Here is a 26,463-nt window from a genome sequence, read left to right as displayed (position 1 = left end):
CATATATTTCGCACGTGTGCTTCTCACTATTTATATTTGTAAGGTCTTCATCCAAAGCAAAGAGGGAAATTAAGAAGGTGAACAAAGTGCTGTTGCAAACGGAACATCAGAAGTGCTCCCAATCAGGAAGTTTCTCAGTGCTGTTTTTGCATGTGAAACTTGTGATCATAGCAGTTATTCTTGCTGAGGAAATGTCAAACACATTTGTAGGAACAAAGATCAGACAGATGGGTATAATAGGATTGTAGAGGTGTTGATAGGATGATAGTTAAACCAGCAAAGTGTGGAACAGAGAAACGACAGGTATTAAAGGGGAAAAGAACAAGAACCACTCCTCACCAAACAGTCCTGGTCTTTTTAACAGATTATGATGTACAGTATTGTACTCCATTATATTGGTCCTTGATGCTTTTTTGAAAAAAAAAATATAATGTCCGCAACACTGACACTTTTAATTCCCATATTTAATAAAAAGGCAACGTTTCGACCCTGCTGGGTCTTCTTCAGGCAAATGGTGAACACATTTGATAAAGGGATATATAGGCCTTACAATCAACTCACCCACCCTGTGATTTCAGTTAGCTTGATTGGGTCTAAACAAGCCTAATAGCCCCACACATTATTCAATTAAAAGAACACTTGCATAGAAAACCACTCAGTGGAAGAAACAATTCTATATATACATAAGCCAACCCCAAATGATTAGAGAACATTACCACAGATACATAATACCCACTTAAATGTAGTCAGTATAGAAACGTGATGCTTGTTCACATATTTTTCAGCAGATTGATCCCACAGTTGTTGAATGCTATTTAGAGCATGTTAATAAATGCAATTAATTAAATATTTAAAGCTGTAAACGCATTTATTTAATTCTAACCTATCCCAAAAATGCTTTACAAAAAATCTGATGCCAGCAGATACCAAAGACGAAAAATTGCCCTATTATATTAATTAGATATGATTGGCATGCAGAGAAAACTGACATAAACAGAAGAACAGGCTGCCTTTTACATTAAAAGGGCTACTTTTTATTAGAAGTAGAATGGGCATTTTATATTAATCCTTAAGAAGGAACTACACGTTAGCTACAGAAAAAAATTAAATAATAAAAATGTATATTAACCACTAAATACTTTAAGTAGCTGCATTTACATGGACCCTACTAATCTGATCGTCATAGGACTAAAATCAGAATAAAAAAGTCACATGTAAACACGTCAATCGGATAGAATTGGCTAGATCCAACTAAAACTTTGATCGGATTGTAAGGGGTGGTTTATTCCTTTTGTAATCCGAGCGAGAGAACATGTAAACTCTTGATCAGATTGAAAACTGAAACTGGAAAGTGACGTACATATAGCGTAATGACGTATGACGGCAAAACGAGCTGTTCTTCCTGGCGAAGAAAGTGTCATAAATAAGTGTCCTATCATTATAAAACTCCCCTTTCACTCAGTGTCTGTGAAGTGGAGCAGGAAAACATTCAATTAGTCCTTGTTTAAAACAAAAAAAAAAGATGACTGGATTTGGGTGCGGGAAGGGGCACTTTTATTATTATTGTTATTTTTTTTTTAAGTAAACAGCACTTCACAACAGTTCATGTGCTGGTCGTCGCCTAATTAGAACCCAAAGTAGATAAATATCAATTGAGCTTTTTAAAACATTTTGTGACAGCAGCGGGAAACTCTGTATATATTCGCATGAGTAAATCAGATCAGAAGCTTGTGACATATAAACACACATATCAAGCCGCTCCCTTTATTTAGCATTTCATGTAAACACTACGTTCGGATTGAACGATGAATGATGAATTCATTACGATGGAAGAAAAAAAAAAGTGTCCATGTAAACACAGCTAGTGATGGACAGCCCTATCCCGAATGTCCACAAAAAAATCTGAAGGCCCCACCTCCCCATAGTTTTCTCTGGTACATCTACTGCAATTACAGTTCCCTTTCGAAGGGAACTTCGACAATACGTCAACGACGCTATGGGGAACGCCTCAGGTGTGACAGGTGTCTGAAATCAAATATCAACTCACAGCAATCATGCTGACCGGCGACAGCCGTGAATCATCAGCTTGAATGATGAGCGTGCGACCTGGATATAAAAAGGGCGCCTTGAAACCATGACAATATCCTTTTCGTCTTCAGGGACTGTTTTGTCTGATTTAAACGTCTGCTTACAGCGAAAATGAAACGCACATCTAAGGCAAGTCCTAAAAATTTCGTGAAATGTGCTGACCCGTGCCCAAGATATTTGTCGCCGGGTGACACTCACGAGATGTGTGTGTACTGTTTGGGTGAAGAGCACGCACGGGATGCTCTTGAGGGAGCGTCCTGTGCAAATTGTGAGCGTTTTCCTATGAGAACGCTCCGCTCTCGTCTGGCTCTCTTCTCGAGGGAAGAGAGTTCAGCGTCTGGTCCTCGCGGATCGGGTCCCGCTCGTGCCGAGGCAGAGCGGCGACGCGCTTCATGGGGCTCCCAGATGGAGCTCGCTGACAGTCTCGAGGGGGGCGTTAACCTCTCGGACGCGTCATCGGCTGACGAGAGTGAGCTGCAGGGGGATGACGGAGACTTTTCTCCTACTAATACTGCAGCAAGTGCTCTTCAGGCCGGGCAAGAGATGGCTGAGGAGGATGATTTAGATCCTCAACCTCGTCAGCCATCCTGCCCCGTGTACGCAGAGTTGGTGGAAGTTATGGAGCGCGCCACTGACAAACTTCAGTTGCCATGGCGGCGCGCTCAGGGAGAGATCGTTCGCAGTCGTTTGGATGATCGGTTTCTCCCTGAACATAGACCACCAGCTCAGCAGAGCCTTCCATTCCTTCCTGATCTCCATTCAGAGATCGAGAGGGCATGGAAGAAACCGTACTCTGCCCGAATTCATCGACATCAGCGGGGTAACTTTCCTGATGTTGAGGGGATCGGTGAGTACGGTTATGTGTCGATGCCGCCCGTTGACGAGACGTTTGCGAACTATCTCGTTTCTGGGCGGGTGTCGACACTAAAAGCTCCGACTCTGCCATCCAAGCCCCTTAAAACCACGGCTCGCTTGAATGGCAGAGCGTACACGGCAGCAGGTCAGGCTGGTGCTGCCCTTCATACCATGGCAGTGCTCCAAGCCTACCAAGCTGACCTGCTGCAGGATCTCGACCAGGGGGCAGGGCTGTCCCCTGAGGCGGTCGCTGAGTTGCGCCGGACCACAGATTTGTCCCTCCGGGCCACTAAACAGACTGCTGCCGCGATCGGCCGATCGATGGCGGCGATGGTGGCCACAGAGAGGCATCTGTGGCTCAACTTGGCTGATTTCGGGGAGAAAGAAAAGTCCCTTCTCCTTGATTCACCAGTTTCGCCTGCTAAACTTTTTGGCACCTCCGTTGAGGCGGTGGTTGGGAAGTTTAGGGAGGCGAAGGCGCGCTCGGCTGCATTTAAGACCTGTATACCGCTGAGATCCGGGCCCCAGCCCAGGCAGGCGGGAGGACCTGGTCCGTCTTGGTCTGAGGACCGTAGGCAGGACCAGAGGTCTAGTGTCGCCTCTCGTGCCCCCCCTCCATGGAGGAGTAGGACACAGAGGAGGCGAGCCTCCCGCAAAAAGAGGGACTTAAGGGAGGTCATTCAGCACAAGCGCTGCAACGCTCAGCGGAAGTAGGGTCTGATCTCCCTGGAGGGCTTTTTCTACCAGCCCTCTCCCTCTTCTTGACTCCCCAGGCGTTTACGTTACACCAGCCCTGGGGATGGGCCTTATGATGAGAACTATGTTCTGATGGGCCGCCGTAGCAACTGGTTGATGTGAGCGCCTCTTTTAGGCATGTAAAAGTGGTGGACCCCAGATTAATTGAGAACTCTCTGGCGAGTCTTCACTCCGCACGCCGCAGGTGAACTTTTGGTTTGTACAATTCTGTGTGTATAACTAACACTGATTGTATTTCTCTACAGACCCTGTTCCCTGTATAGACCTAGGGGGTCATTCTTAGAGGAGCAATTAAAGTATGGACTTTAGGGCCCTGAAGCCTCCCCCAGTTGGTGGCTAGAACGAATTAGGAAGAAGCTCAAAGAAGATTTGGCTTCTGTGCTGAGTATGTGATGGACTTCCTGTCATAACATTTTATATGCGTGGTGGGCCACCGCTCATTTCTAGTTAGCCTCAGGGCTATTAGCCACCCAGAGGGTAGGGTAGTTGGTCTTCCTAGAAAAAAAAAAAAAAAAACTTTTTTGCTTTAGGTTTAGACTGACGCTGGCGCTTCAGATAGATCTTCAGATAGATGTCCTGCCTATCGGTTTGTGACATTGGTATCCTGAGTACTCGCTCCCCTGAGCTCTGTTGGGTTTCAGTAGGTTGAGTGTTTTCACGGCCTCTCAATCAAGTAGGCTGTGGCTCCTCCGAGCCCTCAGGTAGATCTATGCTTGTAGGTCGGCCCTCATCCGGGCCGCCTCTGTAGCTGGCCTAGGCTATGCTAGGGATGTTGGAGGCGTGTTGCTAAGTATAGCTGCCACATTCATTATGTGTTAGGCTTCCTCCCCTTGATTTCAGCCTCCTCCCTTAAATGGGAGTTGTTGGCCAAGGCCCGCCCCTTTCTCTGCATTCAGGGGTGATAGAGTAATGCAGGGTGGTAGCTGAGGTAGGATCAGTCTGATAGGGTTAGGCCATCTTTCGCTCTGCGAAGTGAGAGTTTGTCAGACCCTGCCGAACAGAGATGTTTTTGGGCCTCTAGAGCTGGCTCCATTCAGCCCGTTGAGCTAATCGCTCGACCGATGGGTTGAAGTGGGTTGGCTTGCAATTTAGCCCCCCCGCTCCCCTAGGGTGGGCGCAGGACAAATCCCTGTCACCCTTTGGAGCCACTTGCAGGCCTGTTCCCTGTCTAACATTGCAGGGGCATATGGTTGTTACTCCCCCGCTAACTCAGGGTAGTTTTGAGTAGTCCATTCTCAGCTCTGTATGTATCTACCTCACACCACGATGGCTCCGGTTGAGCAGGGAGTTCTAAACTACATTCCATTCCGGTTTTTGAACTCCGCTCCCTTTGAAGCCAGAGCATTGCCATGGGCTGATGCCTATGCATTTAGTAGGTAGGCCCCTAGTGGGGCCTCCACTAGGCAGAATGGCGTATGTTGTACTCCCCTGCTATAAGGGTATTGCTATTTGCTGAGTACACTGCCTCTGGCAATGTGATTAGGTACCAGGATGCTGTAGCAACAGATTTCTGCCGCGAAGGCTGCAGTTGGGTAGTAGGCCCCAGCAGGCCTCCTTGACGGAATAGCCCCCAATAGGGCTCCTAGGCCAGCTCACCTTCGATGGTTGGCCCTGGTAGTTCGGGCAGAAGGCTCACTGCTGATTAGTAGGCCTTAACAGGCCTCCTCTGAGGTGGGTCGCAACATTGTGGAACATACACTTGGACAAAACTATAGGAAAAGTTTTTAATAGTATGGTTCCAGCAGTGTTCGGTAAAGTAGCAGAATAGACTCGCTATCAGCTAGCAGGCTCGCCCAGGCCTCCCTGTTAGGCGAGTCCCCAGCAGCAGTTACATCCAGCTGATTAGAATGTTTCAGGTAGTAGGCCTCTTCAGGCCTCCCTGAAGGTGGGCTCCCACATTTTGTGGTGGTCAGGTAGTAGGCTTTACTAGGCCTCCCTGAGGGTTTAATCCCACATACTGTGGTTACTAGGTGGCAGGCCCCACAGGCCTCCCTGGAGTTGAATTCCCGCTTCTTTGAACTGAAGGCAAAGCCCCAAAGACAGTCAACTGGACTGCCAGTCTGGCTCACTATCAGCTATGGTTTTCAGGTAGTAGGCCTCTCCAGGCCTCCCTGAAAGTAAGCTTTCCTGCACTGTGTTTATCAGGTAGTAGGCCTCACTAGGCCTCCCTGAAGTTGAGCTCCCACATACTGTGGTTGTCAGGTGGTAGGCCTCACCAGGCCTCCCTGGAGTTGAGTTCCAAATGACTTTCAGTTTCCACTTAGGTGGTTATCTGGTAACAGGTAGTAGGCCTCTCTAGGCCTCTCTGTAGGTGAACTCCCACATATTGTGGTTATCAGATAGCAGGCTTCACCAGGCCTCTCTGAAGGTGAGCTCCCACATACTGTGGTTGTCAGGTAGTAGGCTTCTCCAGGTCTCCCTGGGAGTAGTTTCACGGTGATGCTGGGTTTCGTAAGCTAGTGGCCACTTACTTTCAGTTTAGCAGTCCTTATCAGGCAGCTACTGGGGTTGAGTTTGCGCCCTGGCTCGGCTCAAGTTTTTATTCTCTGCTACGGGTTCCCTCCTGGAACCTTTTTATCCTGCTACAGCCTGGTTGCCTACCAGGTAGATCTTATGCTCCCCTCACTGAGGGTCAATGTGAGTATGTGGTCTCCTGAGTCTGGTCCGTCGGTCGTAGGCCTCTCATGAGGCCTCCCAGTTAGATCAGTCCTAAGGCCCTCACAGGCCTCCTCAGTGTTTTTGAAACACAAACACTGGGTAGATCCGTGGATCGAGTAGAGAAACTCCCCTCGCTGGCAAGGGTTGTAAAGCACTACGCTGAGTCATACTCTCCAGGATATCCCGTCTCTGAGATCCGGGCCGAGTGGTTCACTGCCTGCTCCGCAGTTCCTCGGGCTGGATGCCTTCCTAAAGGCAAGTGTCCAGAGGCTCTGTCTTCGGACAGACAGGAAGTGGCCAGTCTGTAGTGTCTTATGTAGTGACACCAGGTCAGGCCTGCCTGGTGGCTTTTCAGGTGGTACATTCCCCTGAATAGTGACTGGCTGGGGTTCCCTCGGGTTCCCTAGCCTCATTCCCTAGAAGGGACCCCTTCTAAGAAGTTGAAGTTGTGGTCCTAGGCCCTTGAGCAGGCCCAGGTAGACCTTTCACTAAACTATGTTTATGGAGGTTTTCTGTGGTATCATATAGCTTGGGCTATGACCGTAGGGAGTGCTGTCACTGACAGCCCTGTGTGACCTGAGGGTGAGTGGTTCTAGTGTTCACTGAATGCTGGTTCTGACAGTTGTCACTGCCATTGGGCATGCACTCCCTTTAGCATGGTGGCGTGGGTATTTCGTTCCCCATAGCGTCGTTGACGTATTGTCGAAGTTCCCTTCGAAAGGGAACGTCTCAGGCTACAAATGTAACCTTGGTTCCCTGAGAACAGGGAACGAGACAATACGTCTCCCAGCCATGCCTCAGGGTCTGCCTGCCAAACAGTCCCTTCAGACGAAAGGATATTGTCATGGTTTCAAGGCGCCCTTTTTATATCCAGGTCGCACGCTAATCATTCAAGCTGATGATTCACGGCTGTCGCCGGTCAGCATGATTGCTGTGAGTTGATATTTGATTTCAGACACCTGTCACACCTGAGGCGTTCCCCATAGCGTCGTTGACGTATTGTCTCGTTCCCTGTTCTCAGGGAACCAAGGTTACATTTGTAACCTGAGACGTTTTCTTTATCTTTTTTTTTTTTTTTTGCAACTGGAAGTGTCCATACTGTAGATAAACATACGTTTTTGAATTTACATTTCAGTGAATTATTCATAATTATAATTACAGAAGTTTCAAGAGCAATTTTGATGTTTTTAAAATTAGGATACTACATACAGTATACAAGAACAAGACCAGCTAGGAACCCTGGCTCTTTAAAGAAAAAGTTGTTTAGGGAGTGAATTAAAATAAAACATCTCTCTTTTTTTTTTAGCTGATTTTAATATTGTTTTGTCATCATTTAAGTCATACTGAAGTTAGTTTGTGAGTATTATGAGGCCCCCTAGTGGGCCCTGGACCCCTGGTTGTGAACCTCTGCTTTACAGCACTTAGTTGCTGTTGATAAAAAGATTAAATATCCACATTTATGAGATACATAACAGCATCATGACCCTCTTATCAAAGACATTAAACAGAGAAAATGAAAGTACTGAAATACAACTGGCACATGTTAGTCTTCTAATCCTTCTTTTTTACTTCATCTTTTTAAAGAGCATGAGTTTTGAAATGTTCAGAATTTAAATTGTAATGCGGAAATCCATACAAATGTGCAAGCATGCATTTCATTGGCCTCATATCACTGTAATTGCAAGTCATTGAAAGCGATCTTATCTCTGATTGGCTACAGTTCTGACCGGATGATTTAAGGGTCCGGTGACTGAGGCAGCCATGCGTGAGCGTTTTTGTGCCGTAAGGGTCAGGTGCTGATGACAGGGGGGATTATATGGCATTAGACATGCAGCACAGCGTACAGTGCTACAGCGATCAGTCCCGGCTGAGGGTGAGGATCTCCTCTTTGATCCTCTCCACTGAACACCTGCCATTTGTTAGCAGCCCGGCTCTTGATTAAGAGTGATGTGTTTCGGGTCTACGGCTGTTTCAACCATCAGGGTAGCAATCTAGTCTGCGGCTGTGTGTAGACTCAGGCCCCCACCTGCCTCCTCCAGGCCTTTGGGACCTTCTCTTAAAATTGCTCTTTGTGTGAATCATTACAAATGAAATGCCATGAGAAACAGTGGGAGAGATGAAGTGAAAGAGAGGGAGAGAGAGAGACAAAGATAGGAATAAAATGGTAGAGACTTTGGAGAGGAATAGTGGGCTGGAAAGGTGTAATGGAGAAGCAGCTGCTGCCATGTTCAGTACTGTTTAACAAGAAACTCCAGTTTGGTTGAATTATAGGTGACTTGTCTAAAACAAATGCTCTTTTATGTGCGTAGTGCAACAGAAAGTTTGGCCTGGATATTGTGTGTTGTGTATTTAATCACAGTGTACTAGGGTGTACAGTCTACTACTCGTCATTGGCCTTTACAGTAAAAGAAAGATGGAAAATGACAAGAAAGTGCAGGTCTGACATCCAAACAGATTCATGCCTCAGGGCTGGAGAACCATCACAGCCATCAGTGGTGTGCTACTACCAGACGAAGCAAATGCATTTCAACAGCATCCTCATCCATGATCCGCCACTGAGATGTCCCTGACTTCTTAATAACTTTGTAGAGGGCTAGTTCTGGTCACCAAGACAATTACCTTTATGTCAAGCCGTAAAAGATATGTCCACCCCAGGGACTGGCAGACAGCTTGCTCCATAATGCTGAACGTCTAGACTGATTCTTTTCACATTTTGTGGATGTCATATTATGACGCTGTCACTAGGCCAGTTTTCAGCGTGGGTGACTGACACATTGTACAATACGTTATCAATTTACAGACAATATAAGAGGCTTTTAAGAAACATTAAAAAATTAAGGCGACTATCCATAGGCGTAATGTATGGTGTAAGATCACTTTCAAAAAGATGTATGCACAACTTTAAGCATTCATATTCGTATTTTTAAACATTTGTGCGTAAATTAACTTAGTCACGCAAAATTACGTTTTCATACACGTGAGTCAATAAAATTACATTTGTGTTTTTATGTGAGTGTGACTCTAGAAGCCATGACTGTAAACATTCACGAGTACAACTCTGATTTCTACGACTACGAATTCTTCACTATGAACACAAATTCAAGTTTGTGGGTACGAGTAAAGAACAGTTGAAATGACGTCACTGCCGTCCCAGGGCAGGTAATCGAACCTCGATTCCATCTAACGCGCATGCGTCAAAGGTGAAAGATGGCTAACAACAGACCTGAGGCTGCCAACCTAGGCTCAGCATCACAGGTAAAATAAATAACGTGTTTATTCAACATTTTTTATACGATTTTACTATTTTGATAGCACTTTATAATGATATACATTTCTGCAACTCATAGACGTTATTGCTTTTGCTTGCAACCTATTTACTCGCTGTTAACTAGTGCTAGACGACGTTAGCGTTGATGAAGTGCTCTGTGTTAAAGTAACGTTATAGTTAGTGATGTTAGAACTAAACTGCTCTGTTATCATATGTTTAGCAATGTCGACCAAATCAGTAATGAACAGACGAAGTAATTGCTTTAGCTTGCAAAATAATGATAACGTTAACTTAGTTACGCCTATTAGTTTGCAAACATACTTCAGTTGTAATGTTTTGAATGTCTATTTAGCCTAACGTTACATAATGTTGAATTGGTACGGCTAAGGTAACGGTACCATGTATTGCATCTAATATGTATTTTGGCATTTACAGGGACCACTGGCTACTCAGTTACTGCAGCGTCTGGAATCAAGGATCACTGACACGTTAAGTCAACCATACTTTAATTTGGACTACTTCCAGTACGTTGTAAATCAGGAAGCCTTTATTCTGACATCTGCATCTAGCATTTTAAACATCCCAGCTGAAATTGTGGAGTGTCTTTTATCCCTTCAAAGAATGATCCACGCAGCTCTTTCCCAAGAGAGTCCTTGTGTTTTTATTAGAGAAGGAGGACGCGGCCGACCAAAATTTTGTTTTTCTGAGGAGCTGCTGTCCCGGCTCATTGACATGCCCTTACCAGTGTCTTGTATCGCCAACCTGCTGGGTGTCAGCCAAAGTACAATTTTCCGGCGTATGCATGAACTCAGGTTGTCCACAAGACTTACATACAGCAGTTTATCTGACAGTGAACTGGATGATGCTGTCATCTCCATAAAAACCAGGATCCCAAACGCAGGATACAGAATGGTTAAAGGTTGTCTCCAATCAAATGGACATAGAGTTCAGTGGAATCGCATCAAGGAGTCCATGCACAGAGTTGACGCTCCAGGAATTTTGGAAAGAATGACACAGCTGGGTTGCATCGTCAGGAGGACATACTTCGTACAGCGGCCTTTGTCATTAGTGCACGTGGACACTAACCATAAGCTCATAAGGTAAGATATTTATTTATTTATGTACTTTATTATGGGTGTTGAGTTAATGTAGCTCTTTTCATTGACTGCTCATTGTCATCTCATCCTTTTAATTTCAAGGTACAACATCGTCATATTTGGAGCAATAGATGGTTACTCAAGAAAGGTGCATCACTTTTTTTTTTTTTACTGCTTTTATTATAGTGCTTTATTCTTCCTGTATATGTTTGTGTTCATGTATTCACTGTTGATAGACTGCATATGGGTCCGTCCGTATTATTATTATTATTATTATTATTTTTTTTCATTTTTGAATCCAAAACGTATAATGACAAAACCAAATTCAAATAACTGTCTGATTTTGGTTTTTGCAAATTCATTTTTTCGTTTCTCCATTGAATTAAGACATTAAGAAAAACAAGACAGTTGGGTCAGATGAAAAGTAAAAATATCAAAATAAAGGACAACAGTAGTTGATTACATGCAGTTTAATATTGTGCATTTATCCATGTGCACAGCAAAAGTCACGTTTAATGAGCAAATTTTTGGTGCATTACATTTGGTAATATACTTTAACCTAAGTCATTATTGTGTGTGCAGTAGGCAATGTGAGTATATTTAAACGTTTGCAGATTCACTATATGAAACTCTGTTGTCTGCATTGTTGTAGCATTTCCCCTATTAATTTTCCAGGGTCAGGGGAGATGAAGGCGTTGAAAATGTCGCAATTGCTGAAACCATGTTCAGTGTTAAAGGCACCGGAAGAGGGAGCTTCATCGCTGGGCGAAGCGTACACAACCAAAGGTTAAAATGATAATTTACATAATCTACAGTATATTCATAGTGAGAATGTTAAATCATTGTTGGAAAGTATTTTAAGTAAGAATGATTACTTTTGAGTTGAATAAGGCCTGTTATTTCTTATTTAGGATTGAACGCCTATGGCGAGATGTCTGGACCTCTGTCACTCATCTGTACTATGAAGTTCTTCACAGTCTAGAAGAAGATGGCCTGTTGGATTTGTCAGATGCTGTCCATCTGTTTTGTGCCCATTATGTGTTCCTTCCGCGTCTGGCAGAGACCCTTCACACATTCACAGAAGGCTGGGACAACCATCCCTTACGATCTGAAGGTGGACTCACCCCTAACCAACTCTGGGTTATGGGTCACATGCAGAACCCTTGTGACGCAGATGAAGATTTGCAGGTTTGTTGAAGCTATCTCTCAAAGTGCAGTTCAAATGTTTTCAACCTGAAAGTGTCGATTTAGACTTATATAAAAAGCTGAAATTTAAAGTTTTTGAATGGTGTCAATAACTCTTGAAGAAAGTTATTGAATAATAATATAGAAGTATGTAAGAGTAGTGTGTTGCTTCACTTAAGCACACAATTAGACAGTCAACTGAGCTTAATTTTGATTTTCATTTCCTTTAGTCACTGCACTAGGCCTTTGTATGTCAATGTGTGCTTGGCAGTGTTTTCAAATATTTCTAAATGTTGTTTCATACAAAATAACATTATTTTCAGAACACGGAGCTGTTTGATGGTGTGCCTGAAGAACCTTATGGAGTTGAAGTCCCAGAAATTGAGTGCCCGCTGACTCCAGCTAGTATGGAAACTGTACAGTCCATGATCGATCCCTCTGCATCGTCAGAATCATTTAGCAGAGACATTTATATATCAATGGTTCAGTGCATTGAAAGTCTATGTGTGACACAAAGAAACACCTAAGATATAAGCAGTCCTTACAAAAGATTTAATGGAATGAAGTTGAACATTTGCAAACAGACTGCCAGTTACAAAAGGCTTGCTGTGATATTACTTCATTTTATCACGGGAGTAACAGTGAGGTAAAAAACTAACTCCTCATTCATTTTGGTTTTAAAGTGAACCATTAATAACAGCAAAACAATGGTTTTGTAACAATGAATAAAGTTATTCACAGAAACAAGAAAATGGCAAATAAAATGGCAATAAAACAAAACAATTCAATGCCTATTTTGACTTATGCAGTTACTTGTTACACCCTGTCAAAAGTTTGCCCATGGCATATTGCTAATGTCATAATGTTTTTGAATTCACTGAATGTTTTCAGGTGTGCTGAGGGAAATGTGACTGTACGACTGCAGGCGCTGACAATAGGAAAACAAACAGTGTGCTGTGTGTCACAGTCATGGTGGAATTTCACATTTATGACAAAGTCCTTCTTTTCACTAGGCAGAAGGGGCTTGTGTCCCTGTCCGGTGAGCCACTGCATGATTCGTCCAACAGTCAAACTTTCTGGAGCAATACTGTTGTTGCTTGGGCCATCTTGTTCTTAAAAAAAAAAGAGATTAAATGTAAGTCTGGATAACTAAAGGAAGGCAGCATCTTTTTAATAGTTTTTCAACTTGATACAATTAGTTAATACAATCCCTCAATTAAATCAGATTAACATGTTAAGCATAGCCCCTTTTTGGGTTGGGAGCAGGGGGTGTTAAAAGCCCTGGCTGTCTGTAAAATTTCATGAAGCAGTGTTATTCTAGAGGTCATAATATTAAATTTCACATTTTACATCAAGATTCTGCAAAAGATATATTAAGGCTTGTGAATTTATTGGAGTATGTAAATTCATAGCTAGCCATTTCCACTGTGCTGTATAAAAATTACTGCAGGACAGCAGAAGAAAAGCTTACTACTTCTATATTATTAAATATTGGCTAAAACACACCAGAATCCTCAATTTCCTGAAGGTAGTCCTGGAAAAAGTTCATGATATTTGTTTCCATGCGGTGTTTGGCAGAACCAATCTCACTGAAGACAGGGCGGCTGTTCTCCAAAATGAAGACTGCATCTACCTTTAAGAAGAAAATACATTTCAGTCTGCATTCAACATAGTAATTCTTGCAGAAAAAATAAATGCTTAATTAAAAGCAACCAGAAACCCATGTCGAGCTACTAGGACGTGTTGTTACAATCCCTATGAAGAATCTGCACTTTTTTTGGAACGAATCCCCACATCCTTGAGGAGCCTGGTTGTTAAAATGACTACAAACTCTCCACATCCAACCTCAGCAGGAAGCACCCGAGTATGCCAGCCGTACAGTTCTGCCTCGGCTGCTAGTTCTGTGTACTTCTGGCTTTTCCATTCATATGCTTCCCCAACGGCAACCTCCCATGGTACTGTAAGCCCCAATATGTACAGGGACTTCTCTAAGTTGACCACAAAATCAGGTCTGGCCTAAGAGTGTCTGAGACAAGAATGTACCTTATCATCTTCCCCTGTAACAAACAGTGGTTGGCAAAGGTCTTGATGGGTATTCATGATCTTTGGTAGTTCATAGAGCTGCAGGCCTTTTCTGAGCTGGTCGAGCATCGGGATGAGTCTCATGGTGGAGTGAAGTATAACAGCTCTAATAGACAATATAAAAGTGTTTCATCAGGAGATTCTACTTTTGTGGTAAAACTGTTTACTGTAGGAAAAAATATATAATTGTTAAATTATAATTTGGTGACATTTAAAAGTGGTTTCACAACATAGCTTTGCAAGAAAAAAATCCAAATCAAGTCACAAATTGTTGTACAATACTCCCTTGCCATAATGAAAACCAAAAATGTTAATATACCTTATTATGCTGTCCCTTTTATCCACAGACACGATTCCAGTGTATCCGCAGGTCACAATGTCACCAATCAGGTCGCTGATGTTGTCATCATTGGCGGTGTTTATCTGAAAGTCGATTGGTGTTAAGTGAAAGTTGTTCTCATTGCATAATTGTGCTCTACGGTCAAACAAACAACTCACTAGATTTGTGCAATCCATGTCATAATGAAGTTAATACTATTATTGACCGTGATAAAATTGGACTTACCTTTACAATTAGCTGTGAAAGTTCCAAATCTGTGACATCACTGGCAGACACTTGAATGCTGTCAGAGTCACCAGAGCAGAGATAACTGAAGCACCATTCACGCAGGAAGTTAGGGCAAGGTCCGCCTTGTGCCAGACTAGCTGCCATGACTTCTCCTGCAGTCCTAATAAATGGAATAATGAAACAATTGCATATAAACTAAAGTAGTACTGCAATTAATACGCTTAAAGACAACATGCAAAAAGAACTTAATTACACACCTGAAGTAATTACAGTCCAAACTGTTAAGGCAGTAAACGGGATTCTTCCCTTTCTTATCTGGACCTTCAACAAAGAGTCTTTTTTCTATTTCTACCAGCATTTCTGGAAAACAACAAATACATGAAATACAAAAGGTCTCTTCAAATGTTCATTTTTTCATCCAATCAGCATTTGAGCCCATTGCACCACCAAAGGCCCCCTGTTGACATATATGTGTCTGATTTAACAAATATGGACATACACCTGTACCTGTGAGGAATTCTTTGGTAAGGGCACCATTATCAATGCCTGCCTCGGCAAAGAATGTGACCTTAAGTCTACATTTGGGTGAGGTCTTCTTCTGCCGTTGCCACTGTTGCATGCCTCTGTTGTAGAGATCAGTTCGCGACACACAGATGGAAAATGTGTTTGTCTCATCAACTTGAGAACCGATCCAGTTCAAGATATCCTCAGAACTGAAAAAAATAAATAAAAACAGACATTGAACATTTGAATCACAACTAAATCTATGAGTGGTTTTATGATTTCATAGGTGGTTGCTACTGTCTCTCAGGGTGGCCGTTAAGACATTTACCCGTTTGGACTTGCATTGAAGCCTCACCTCACTCCTGAGAATGTCACCAGTATAGGAGGATGTGCAAGTATTGTACCAGGCCTAACGGCCACCCTGAGAGACAGTAGCAACCACCTATGAAATCATAAAACCACTCATAGATTTAGTTGTGATTCAAATGTTCAATGTCTGTTTTTATTTATTTTTTTCAGTTCTGAGGATATCTTGAACTGGATCGGTTCTCAAGTTGATGAGACAAACACATTTTCCATCTGTGTGTCGCGAACTGATCTCTACAACAGAGGCATGCAACAGTGGCAACGGCAGAAGAAGACCTCACCCAAATGTAGACTTAAGGTCACATTCTTTGCCGAGGCAGGCATTGATAATGGTGCCCTTACCAAAGAATTCCTCACAGGTACAGGTGTATGTCCATATTTGTTAAATCAGACACATATATGTCAACAGGGGGCCTTTGGTGGTGCAATGGGCTCAAATGCTGATTGGATGAAAAAATGAACATTTGAAGAGACCTTTTGTATTTCATGTATTTGTTGTTTTCCAGAAATGCTGGTAGAAATAGAAAAAAGACTCTTTGTTGAAGGTCCAGATAAGAAAGGGAAGAATCCCGTTTACTGCCTTAACAGTTTGGACTGTAATTACTTCAGGTGTGTAATTAAGTTCTTTTTGCATGTTGTCTTTAAGCGTATTAATTGCAGTACTACTTTAGTTTATATGCAATTGTTTAATTATTCCATTTATTAGGACTGCAGGAGAAGTCATGGCAGCTAGTCTGGCACAAGGCGGACCTTGCCCTAACTTCCTGCGTGAATGGTGCTTCAGTTATCTCTGCTCTGGTGACTCTGACAGCATTCAAGTGTCTGCCAGTGATGTCACAGATTTGGAACTTTCACAGCTAATTGTAAAGGTAAGTCCAATTTTATCACGGTCAATAATAGTATTAACTTCATTATGACATGGATTGCACAAATCTAGTGAGTTGTTTGTTTGACCGTAGAGCACAATTATGCAATGAGAACAACTTTCACTTAACACCAATCGACTTTCAGATAAACACCGCCAATGATGACAACATCAGCGACCTGATTGGTGACATTGTGACCTGCGGATACACTGGAATCGTGTCTGTGGATAAAAGGGACAGCATAATAAGGTATATTAACATTTTTGGTTTTCATTATGGCAAGGGAGTATTGTACAACAATTTGTGACTTGATTTGGATTTTTTTCTTGCAAAGCTATGTTGTGAAACCACTTTTAAATGTCACCAAATTATAATTTAACAATTATATATTTTTTCCTACAGTAAACAGTTTTACCACAAAAGTAGAATCTCCTGATGAAACACTTTTATATTGTCTATTAGAGCTGTTATACTTCACTCCACCATGAGACTCATCCCGATGCTCGACCAGCTCAGAAAAGGCCTGCAGCTCTATGAACTACCAAAGATCATGAATACCCATCAAGACCTTTGCCAACCACTGTTTGTTACAGGGGAAGATGATAAGGTACATTCTTGTCTCAGACACTCTTAGGCCAGACCTGATTTTGTGGTCAACTTAGAGAAGTCCCTGTACATATTGGGGCTTACAGTACCATGGGAGGTTGCCGTTGGGGAAGCATATGAATGGAAAAGCCAGAAGTACACAGAACTAGCAGCCGAGGCAGAACTGTACGGCTGGCATACTCGGGTGCTTCCTGCTGAGGTTGGATGTGGAGAGTTTGTAGTCATTTTAACAACCAGGCTCCTCAAGGATGTGGGGATTCGTTCCAAAAAAAGTGCAGATTCTTCATAGGGATTGTAACAACACGTCCTAGTAGCTCGACATGGGTTTCTGGTTGCTTTTAATTAAGCATTTATTTTTTCTGCAAGAATTACTATGTTGAATGCAGACTGAAATGTATTTTCTTCTTAAAGGTAGATGCAGTCTTCATTTTGGAGAACAGCCGCCCTGTCTTCAGTGAGATTGGTTCTGCCAAACACCGCATGGAAACAAATATCATGAACTTTTTCCAGGACTACCTTCAGGAAATTGAGGATTCTGGTGTGTTTTAGCCAATATTTAATAATATAGAAGTAGTAAGCTTTTCTTCTGCTGTCCTGCAGTAATTTTTATACAGCACAGTGGAAATGGCTAGCTATGAATTTACATACTCCAATAAATTCACAAGCCTTAATATATCTTTTGCAGAATCTTGATGTAAAATGTGAAATTTAATATTATGACCTCTAGAATAACACTGCTTCATGAAATTTTACAGACAGCCAGGGCTTTTAACACCCCCTGCTCCCAACCCAAAAAGGGGCTATGCTTAACATGTTAATCTGATTTAATTGAGGGATTGTATTAACTAATTGTATCAAGTTGAAAAACTATTAAAAAGATGCTGCCTTCCTTTAGTTATCCAGACTTACATTTAATCTCTTTTTTTTTTAAGAACAAGATGGCCCAAGCAACAACAGTATTGCTCCAGAAAGTTTGACTGTTGGACGAATCATGCAGTGGCTCACCGGACAGGGACACAAGCCCCTTCTGCCTAGTGAAAAGAAGGACTTTGTCATAAATGTGAAATTCCACCATGACTGTGACACACAGCACACTGTTTGTTTTCCTATTGTCAGCGCCTGCAGTCGTACAGTCACATTTCCCTCAGCACACCTGAAAACATTCAGTGAATTCAAAAACATTATGACATTAGCAATATGCCATGGGCAAACTTTTGACAGGGTGTAACAAGTAACTGCATAAGTCAAAATAGGCATTGAATTGTTTTGTTTTATTGCCATTTTATTTGCCATTTTCTTGTTTCTGTGAATAACTTTATTCATTGTTACAAAACCATTGTTTTGCTGTTATTAATGGTTCACTTTAAAACCAAAATGAATGAGGAGTTAGTTTTTTACCTCACTGTTACTCCCGTGATAAAATGAAGTAATATCACAGCAAGCCTTTTGTAACTGGCAGTCTGTTTGCAAATGTTCAACTTCATTCCATTAAATCTTTTGTAAGGACTGCTTATATCTTAGGTGTTTCTTTGTGTCACACATAGACTTTCAATGCACTGAACCATTGATATATAAATGTCTCTGCTAAATGATTCTGACGATGCAGAGGGATCGATCATGGACTGTACAGTTTCCATACTAGCTGGAGTCAGCGGGCACTCAATTTCTGGGACTTCAACTCCATAAGGTTCTTCAGGCACACCATCAAACAGCTCCGTGTTCTGAAAATAATGTTATTTTGTATGAAACAACATTTAGAAATATTTGAAAACACTGCCAAGCACACATTGACATACAAAGGCCTAGTGCAGTGACTAAAGGAAATGAAAATCAAAATTAAGCTCAGTTGACTGTCTAATTGTGTGCTTAAGTGAAGCAACACACTACTCTTACATACTTCTATATTATTATTCAATAACTTTCTTCAAGAGTTATTGACACCATTCAAAAACTTTAAATTTCAGCTTTTTATATAAGTCTAAATCGACACTTTCAGGTTGAAAACATTTGAACTGCACTTTGAGAGATAGCTTCAACAAACCTGCAAATCTTCATCTGCGTCACAAGGGTTCTGCATGTGACCCATAACCCAGAGTTGGTTAGGGGTGAGTCCACCTTCAGATCGTAAGGGATGGTTGTCCCAGCCTTCTGTGAATGTGTGAAGGGTCTCTGCCAGACGCGGAAGGAACACATAATGGGCACAAAACAGATGGACAGCATCTGACAAATCCAACAGGCCATCTTCTTCTAGACTGTGAAGAACTTCATAGTACAGATGAGTGACAGAGGTCCAGACATCTCGCCATAGGCGTTCAATCCTAAATAAGAAATAACAGGCCTTATTCAACTCAAAAGTAATCATTCTTACTTAAAATACTTTCCAACAATGATTTAACATTCTCACTATGAATATACTGTAGATTATGTAAATTATCATTTTAACCTTTGGTTGTGTACGCTTCGCCCAGCGATGAAGCTCCCTCTTCCGGTGCCTTTAACACTGAACATGGTTTCAGCAATTGCGACATTTTCAACGCCTTCATCTCCCCTGACCCTGGAAAATTAATAGGGGAAATGCTACAACAATGCAGACAACAGAGTTTCATATAGTGAATCTGCAAACGTTTAAATATACTCACATTGCCTACTGCACACACAATAATGACTTAGGTTAAAGTATATTACCAAATGTAATGCACCAAAAATTTGCTCATTAAACGTGACTTTTGCTGTGCACATGGATAAATGCACAATATTAAACTGCATGTAATCAACTACTGTTGTCCTTTATTTTGATATTTTTACTTTTCATCTGACCCAACTGTCTTGTTTTTCTTAATGTCTTAATTCAATGGAGAAACGAAAAAATGAATTTGCAAAAACCAAAATCAGACAGTTATTTGAATTTGGTTTTGTCATTATACGTTTTGGATTCAAAAATGAAAAAAAAAAATAATAATAATAATAATAATACGGACGGACCCATATGCAGTCTATCAACAGTGAATACATGAACACAAACATATACAGGAAGAATAAAGCACTATAATAAAAGCAGTAAAAAAAAAAAAAGTGATGCACCTTTCTTGAGTAACCATCTATTGCTCCAAATATGACGATGTTGTACCTTGAAATTAAAAGGATGAGATGACAATGAGCAGTCAATGAAAAGAGCTACATTAACTCAACACCCATAATAAAGTACATAAATAAATGAATATCTTACCTTATGAGCTTATGGTTAGTGTCCACGTGCACTAATGACAAAGGCCGCTGTACGAAGTATGTCCTCCTGACGATGCAACCCAGCTGTGTCATTCTTTCCAAAATTCCTGGAGCGTCAACTCTGTGCATGGACTCCTTGATGCGATTCCACTGAACTCTATGTCCATTTGATTGGAGACAACCTTTAACCATTCTGTATCCTGCGTTTGGGATCCTGGTTTTTATGGAGATGACAGCATCATCCAGTTCACTGTCAGATAAACTGCTGTATGTAAGTCTTGTGGACAACCTGAGTTCATGCATACGCCGGAAAATTGTACTTTGGCTGACACCCAGCAGGTTGGCGATACAAGACACTGGTAAGGGCATGTCAATGAGCCGGGACAGCAGCTCCTCAGAAAAACAAAATTTTGGTCGGCCGCGTCCTCCTTCTCTAATAAAAACACAAGGACTCTCTTGGGAAAGAGCTGCGTGGATCATTCTTTGAAGGGATAAAAGACACTCCACAATTTCAGCTGGGATGTTTAAAATGCTAGATGCAGATGTCAGAATAAAGGCTTCCTGATTTACAACGTACTGGAAGTAGTCCAAATTAAAGTATGGTTGACTTAACGTGTCAGTGATCCTTGATTCCAGACGCTGCAGTAACTGAGTAGCCAGTGGTCCCTGTAAATGCCAAAATACATATTAGATGCAATACATGGTACCGTTACCTTAGCCGTACCAATTCAACATTATGTAACGTTAGGCTAAATAGACATTCAAAACATTACAACTGAAGTATGTTTGCAAACTAATAGGCGTAACTAAGTTAACGTTATCATTATTTTGCAAGCTAAAGCAATTACTTCGTCTGTTCATTACTGATTTGGTCGACATTGCTAAACATATGATAACAGAGCAGTTTAGTTCTAACATCACTAACTATAACGTTACTTTAACACAGAGCACTTCATCAACGCTAACGTCGTCTAGCACTAGTTAACAGCGAGTAAATAGGTTGCAAGCAAAAGCAATAACGTCTATGAGTTGCAGAAATGTATATCATTATAAAGTGCTATCAAAATAGTAAAATCGTATAAAAAATGTTGAATAAACACGTTATTTATTTTACCTGTGATGCTGAGCCTAGGTTGGCAGCCTCAGGTCTGTTGTTAGCCATCTTTCACCTTTGACGCATGCGCGTTAGATGGAATCGAGGTTCGATTACCTGCCCTGGGACGGCAGTGACGTCATTTCAACTGTTCTTTACTCGTACCCACAAACTTGAATTTGTGTTCATAGTGAAGAATTCGTAGTCGTAGAAATCAGAGTTGTACTCGTGAATGTTTACAGTCATGGCTTCTAGAGTCACACTCACATAAAAACACAAATGTAATTTTATTGACTCACGTGTATGAAAACGTAATTTTGCGTGACTAAGTTAATTTACGCACAAATGTTTAAAAATACGAATATGAATGCTTAAAGTTGTGCATACATCTTTTTGAAAGTGATCTTACACCATAGTAATGGTTTTTATACTATACAAACTGTATTTTCTATCCCCTTACCTTAACCCTACCCCTCACACCAAACTTTCGTAAGTTTAGTAAAAAAAATCAATAAAAAAACACATTTGTCTTTTACAAGGACACAGGAAGTATCCTCAAACCATGTTCATGTTGTAATAATATGTTATACACAATTTGTCATCATACACCAGATAAACCTGTATACACACACACGCACACACACACACACACACACACACGCGCGTGTATGTATGTTTATTTTTATATTATATATAATGTTAAACTATATGGACACAAACTCAATTGTAAAATCTATTGCTGTGGACTGTAGGGGGACTATTTGGAGGCGGATATTTCATCTGATTTTATTTGCAATGAACAGTTTTATGATTTTTTTTTATCAAATAACAGTTAGATATATCTAACACACCTGTCACATAACATGAGCCTTCCCTGTTTCATCTCACTACAATTGCACTTATGACAGTTGTTAAAAGCGAGATGACACAAAGGGTTTCCTTTATGTTTAGCTGCTGGTTGATAGTTCCCCAATTTCTGATTAGGTGAACATGCATGAGAAATCTTTAGACTTGTAACCAAACCATAATCCATATCAACAAAAGACAATACTTTATTTAACCTGAACAGATATGAAGTGTGCACTGCAAACGCATGAATTTTTGATGAGCGTTTCTGACCAGTCCGCTTGTATATTAATTTTAACCACAGCTGTCATCGTTTTTTTGTTTTGTTTTTGTTTTTTTGTCGAGGAATGGCAGCAGGTATGCAATAAAATTTCAAATTGGAGCCTGTACTCCGTCGATTCTGACACTCAACAACAAAACAAGATGACATTTTAAGCTCCTTATATAGCTGACTTATGTGCTGGTTTATATTGGCCACCTCCAGTTATCCCTTTGTTTTGTCTCCAGCTAATGTTGTGATGTAATTATGACTTCGCCACTAAAAGGGTCTATAGTCCTCAGATTTCCCCCCAGCAAACCTTGTATGCCTTACCTCTATCAAAGTCACAGCTTTAGTTTTTACCTTGGGTTAGACATCAAACATATTACAAATATTTGTAGAATTATTGCCACCCTATGTGAAGGAGAGAGAGAGAGAGAAAGAGAGAGAGAGAGAGAAAGAGAGAGAGAGAGAGAGAGAGAGAGAGAGAGAGAGGTAGAAAGGGAAAGGATTTGGGGCCGATTGTTAGCACAACCTTTTTCTCTCAAGGCAGTAAAGCGTTTTATTTTGCCTGTGATCCCTCTACTTGTCATAAAAATTTCCCTAGTTGTTCATCATCCTTTACCTGCTTTCACATTAGCAATATCACCTCCTTCCTGCTTCACCTAAAGTTGTCTCTCACCACAATTTCTCTAACTATGAATGGTATTCATCCTCCCTTGTCAAGCCATTGAGTCCTGCAAAATGAAAAATGAAGTGACTCACATCCAAGAGCGAGAACAGAGATATGAGTGCTCTAGTTTACCAAATATCATACTGTACAAGACCAGGGGGACTCCAAAGTGAATAAATGTTTCATCAAATACAAAAAAAAAAAAAAAAAAAAAAAACATTGGGGGTTATCTTCAATCTTTGTTCAGTGGACTTTCCGAAGATGCTGCAAAGTTTCACCTGCAGCCCAGAAATTCATCATGGAAATTTACACTGCATTCTTTCACTCTCTGTTTTTACGTGGAAGTGTTGTCTGAAAGGGTCATATGATGTTGCTAAAAAGAACATTCTTTTGTATATTTGGTGTAATACAATCTGCAAATGCAGTTTAAGATTTTAAATGTATTCTAAGATTTTAGATTATTCTTGTTCCTCTATGCCCCGCCTTTCTGAAACCCAAAGATGTTTACAAAGCTTATCATTCTGAAAAAGAAAGGTGTACATTGATTGGCCAGCTATCCAGTGTGCTGTGATTGGCTGAATACCTCAAGTGTGTAACAGAAATGTTATGCCCCCTTAACATACTGAGACGCCGTCTCCCAGCACGATGAGACAAAACCAATAAAACCCATTACAAACGAGGCATTTGTTGCATCCAGTGGGGACATAATTACTGATTATTATGACTTATACTCTCTTTTTACAAATTGCGTTACGTATCACACTGTGTAAACATAAAACCATGTCTGCGTTTGTGATTGGAGAAACAACAAACAACAAGTGCTACTCTACACTGCTCAAAACTCACGTTTGAATCATCAGTGGCAAAAATCTTTAAATATAATAACTTACTTACAGGCTGTGAGTCAGAAGCGGCAGACTGTCCTTGCAAAGTTGGAACTGCCCCACTTTATAGAACACTCTTTGTGCCACAGATGCATTGTAGGCTACTGGTTCAGGAAACAGTCCTCATCCTTCATAAAATGTGCAGCACACATCTGTACATTTCGGTTGAACTGTTCTGGAACAGTGTTGTAAATATAACTAGTAAGTAAGTAGTTTCGCGTTCACAATGAAACACAGCGTCTCCACAACATGGCAGCAGAAAGAACAGGGAGAATAAAAGTTATGCCTTCTTTCTTTGCATGAACATTTGGGCGGCATTATGCAAATCTTCCCACACTGTGACGTAGACATGTTGGGGCGTTTGAATGAGCCATTTTATGTAGGCGTGGTTTACACTTAACTTTTATAAAGAATATTTCTTTGGATTTGAGACTGTAGTCTTTGCAACTTTACAGATCTTCTTTATGCACCAAGAGCTTTTAACACTCTGAAGAGAAATGAAAAATTGAAATCGCTTCATATAACCCCTTTAATTAAGTTTTGTGAAGAATGATAGGTGAACAGACTCCCCAATCCATGGGAGACACATTGATTTCACATTATACAGGACATTTTCAAATTACTGGGCTATTACTGGCTGTTTGCATCATTTATAATGTTGTGCATGATGTTCTCAAGCTGTTTCATTATTTGACAACAACATTTTACATCCATTTTAAAGTTTACACAGATAAACAGAAATTTTATTTTGTTTACATATGATTCTTAACCATATTTGATAAAGCACAGCCTCTGAAATACTGATATGCTCTGGACCATTTTAGATAATAATGTCTTCATGAATGTAGTCCTTTCCTGACTGAGTTCTCATATGCTGCTGTTAAGCTTACAGCAAAATTAGTAATTATAGAGAAAATACAGGGTTGCTCGTCTGTGCGATTTCAAACAGCCCTACTTTCACATCTGCTTCAGCAAATGATCCTCTCAGCCATGCCTCAGGATGGCAGCCTGTGCTAATTACCAGCAAAACTAGTTTGGCTTATTTCTACAAATTATTAAGACTTTATCTTAAGTGGACCAGAACTCAATCCTGGAGCAAAAAGGTTATTTGGCACATGGGATCAGCACTGCAGTGTACTGCAGAAATAATTTCATGTTTACCCTTTGCATATCATTTGGATGTTTTTTTTTTAACTAAAGGTACAAATATATCATCATATAGAACTATTCATGATTTGATAATTTTTATTTACAAATTAAAAGATTTTTAAGATTAACACCATTACTCTTTATACGGCAACCTAAATTAAAGCTATGATTTAAGCACAGATGACAGCTATGCAGTTTGGTTATGACATGTGTCATGCGCCGGGTCAGCCGCCTCAAACTTCCGCTGTAAAAATAATGCGAAAACAAAACCATCGATCGACGTTTTGCTGCCTGAGTCTTTAACCTGAATACCACTGATCGACAGGAATGCAACTTAAATACTTAAACGGATAGTTCACCCAAAAATTTAAATTCTGTCATTAATTACTCACCCTCATGTCATTCCAATCCCGTAAGACCTTTGTTATTCTTTGTAACAAAAATTAAAGGGATAATCCACCCAAAAATGAAAATTTTGTCATTAATCATTTACCCCATGTTGTTCCAAACCTGTAAAAGCTTTGTTCATCTTCCGAAAACAAATAACACACAAAAAGATATTATGGAAGAAAACTGGGAGACTTGAGACTGTATCATAGACTGCCAAGTAAATTACATGGTCAACGTCCAAAAATCTTAAATTGTGTTCCAAAGATGAACAACGTTTTTTTTGCTTTGGAACGACATTCGGGTAAGTGATTACTGAAATTTTTTTTATTTTGGGATGGAATATCCCTTTAAGATATTTATGTAATGTTATTAAAATTTTTGGTAATGTTATGAAAATACGAGAATACATTTTGTGCACAAAGAAAATACAAATAATGACTTTATTCAACAATTTCTTCTCTCTCGTGTCAGTCTTTGCTATGCGATCAGGCGAGTACCATGCATGTGGTGCTGCTGACGCGGGAGCCGGCGTCCTGACTTAGAACCCGGATGAGATGCACCTTGTTTACAAGCAAAAGAAGACCTACGCTGTACTTAAAACAGTCTTCGTAAACATGTCTGAAGATTTTAACAGAGAGGATGACTTGCCATTTTTTGTCCAGACTTACTCTTTTGAACCAGAATATACAGATGATGAGCTTACTATATTTCTGGTCCTTGAACTTGTCAGTTGCATTATTGTCAATGCAGGGTCAGAAAGCTCTTAGATTTTATCAAAAATATTTTAATTTGTTTTCCAAAGATGAACAAATGTCTTGGAACGACATGAGGGTGAGTGATTAATTACAGAATTGAAATTTTTGGGTGAACAATCCCATTCAGGAATTCTATTCCTAATATGCATATTTTCCAGTAAACATTTACCTTATAGCTGGTTGGTTTAGTCAATGGCTTATAACCTTCTGAAACAAAGTTTTTTTTATACCTCTATGAGAAAAATATATGGCAAAATAATTCTGAAACCATGGCCAAGGAAAGTGTAAAT

General features: G+C 40.8%; 5 protein-coding genes across 7 annotated transcripts in view; 3 read left to right on the top strand and 2 right to left on the bottom strand.

The window, feature by feature from the left end:
* LOC128019680 (neurexophilin-2) overlaps positions 1 to 26,463 on the top strand; it is a 32,994-nt gene that overhangs the window by 4,390 nt on the left and 2,141 nt on the right. The window lies entirely within an intron of this gene.
* On the top strand, positions 7,578 to 12,690 carry LOC128019678 (uncharacterized). Of its 2 annotated transcripts, XM_052605786.1 has the most exons (6): positions 9,203 to 9,612; positions 10,061 to 10,725; positions 10,825 to 10,870; positions 11,398 to 11,508; positions 11,634 to 11,910; positions 12,231 to 12,690. In XM_052605786.1, exons 1-4 carry the CDS (start codon positions 9,565 to 9,567, stop codon positions 11,410 to 11,412), a joined length of 774 nt encoding a protein of 257 aa, XP_052461746.1. In that variant the 5' UTR covers positions 9,203 to 9,564; the 3' UTR covers positions 11,413 to 11,508; positions 11,634 to 11,910; positions 12,231 to 12,690. The 2 variants fall into 2 exon arrangements, with proteins under 2 accessions (XP_052461745.1, XP_052461746.1); XM_052605785.1 differs by lacking the exons at positions 11,398 to 11,508; positions 11,634 to 11,910; positions 12,231 to 12,690 and having other exon boundaries at positions 7,578 to 9,612; positions 10,825 to 11,326.
* Positions 12,439 to 15,271, bottom strand: LOC128019677 (G2/M phase-specific E3 ubiquitin-protein ligase-like). Its single transcript, XM_052605784.1, has 7 exons — positions 15,065 to 15,271; positions 14,815 to 14,917; positions 14,555 to 14,717; positions 14,309 to 14,412; positions 13,951 to 14,095; positions 13,414 to 13,540; positions 12,439 to 13,019 (listed from the first exon to the last, which is right to left on the bottom strand). The coding sequence occupies exons 1-7, from the start codon at positions 15,174 to 15,176 to the stop codon at positions 12,724 to 12,726; spliced, it is 1,050 nt and encodes a 349-aa protein (XP_052461744.1). The 5' UTR covers positions 15,177 to 15,271; the 3' UTR covers positions 12,439 to 12,723.
* Positions 15,562 to 18,412, top strand: LOC128019676 (G2/M phase-specific E3 ubiquitin-protein ligase-like). The gene is made up of 7 exons (XM_052605783.1): positions 15,562 to 15,786; positions 15,934 to 16,036; positions 16,134 to 16,296; positions 16,439 to 16,542; positions 16,756 to 16,900; positions 17,311 to 17,437; positions 17,832 to 18,412. Exons 1-7 carry the CDS (start codon positions 15,675 to 15,677, stop codon positions 18,125 to 18,127), a joined length of 1,050 nt encoding a protein of 349 aa, XP_052461743.1. The 5' UTR covers positions 15,562 to 15,674; the 3' UTR covers positions 18,128 to 18,412.
* LOC128019679 (uncharacterized) lies at positions 18,161 to 21,632 on the bottom strand. 2 transcript variants are annotated; one of them, XM_052605789.1, is made up of 6 exons: positions 21,239 to 21,626; positions 20,126 to 20,790; positions 19,981 to 20,026; positions 19,343 to 19,453; positions 18,941 to 19,217; positions 18,161 to 18,620 (listed from the first exon to the last, which is right to left on the bottom strand). In XM_052605789.1, exons 1-4 carry the CDS (start codon positions 21,284 to 21,286, stop codon positions 19,439 to 19,441), a joined length of 774 nt encoding a protein of 257 aa, XP_052461749.1. In that variant the 5' UTR covers positions 21,287 to 21,626; the 3' UTR covers positions 18,161 to 18,620; positions 18,941 to 19,217; positions 19,343 to 19,438. The 2 variants fall into 2 exon arrangements, with proteins under 2 accessions (XP_052461749.1, XP_052461747.1); XM_052605787.1 differs by lacking the exons at positions 18,161 to 18,620; positions 18,941 to 19,217; positions 19,343 to 19,453 and having other exon boundaries at positions 19,523 to 20,026; positions 21,239 to 21,632.

Source organism: Carassius gibelio, chromosome A9, assembly GCF_023724105.1.
Source record: "Carassius gibelio isolate Cgi1373 ecotype wild population from Czech Republic chromosome A9, carGib1.2-hapl.c, whole genome shotgun sequence".
In the NCBI taxonomy this organism is placed as follows: Eukaryota; Metazoa; Chordata; class Actinopteri; order Cypriniformes; family Cyprinidae; genus Carassius; species Carassius gibelio.
The sequence above is the reverse complement of the archived record's forward strand: the minus strand, read 5'-3'. Positions and strand labels throughout refer to the sequence as shown.

Excerpts from the sequence above, each read along its gene's own strand:
- LOC128019678 (XM_052605785.1), top strand. The coding sequence starts at position 9,565 with ATGGCTAACAACAGACCTGAGGCTGCCAACCTAGGCTCAGCATCACAG. Across the intron at positions 9,613-10,060 it reads ACCTAGGCTCAGCATCACAG|GGACCACTGGCTACTCAGTT; the intron begins GTAAAATAAATA and ends TGGCATTTACAG. Across the intron at positions 10,726-10,824 it reads ACTAACCATAAGCTCATAAG|GTACAACATCGTCATATTTG; the intron begins GTAAGATATTTA and ends TTTAATTTCAAG.
- LOC128019677 (XM_052605784.1), bottom strand. The coding sequence starts at position 15,176 with ATGCAACAGTGGCAACGGCAGAAGAAGACCTCACCCAAATGTAGACTT. Across the intron at positions 14,718-14,814 it reads TTGGACTGTAATTACTTCAG|GACTGCAGGAGAAGTCATGG; the intron begins GTGTGTAATTAA and ends TCCATTTATTAG. Across the intron at positions 14,413-14,554 it reads TTTCACAGCTAATTGTAAAG|ATAAACACCGCCAATGATGA; the intron begins GTAAGTCCAATT and ends ATCGACTTTCAG.
- LOC128019676 (XM_052605783.1), top strand. The coding sequence starts at position 15,675 with ATGCAACAGTGGCAACGGCAGAAGAAGACCTCACCCAAATGTAGACTT. Across the intron at positions 15,787-15,933 it reads TACCAAAGAATTCCTCACAG|AAATGCTGGTAGAAATAGAA; the intron begins GTACAGGTGTAT and ends GTTGTTTTCCAG. Across the intron at positions 17,438-17,831 it reads TCAGGAAATTGAGGATTCTG|AACAAGATGGCCCAAGCAAC; the intron begins GTGTGTTTTAGC and ends TTTTTTTTTAAG.
- LOC128019679 (XM_052605787.1), bottom strand. The coding sequence starts at position 21,286 with ATGGCTAACAACAGACCTGAGGCTGCCAACCTAGGCTCAGCATCACAG. Across the intron at positions 20,791-21,238 it reads ACCTAGGCTCAGCATCACAG|GGACCACTGGCTACTCAGTT; the intron begins GTAAAATAAATA and ends TGGCATTTACAG. Across the intron at positions 20,027-20,125 it reads ACTAACCATAAGCTCATAAG|GTACAACATCGTCATATTTG; the intron begins GTAAGATATTCA and ends TTTAATTTCAAG.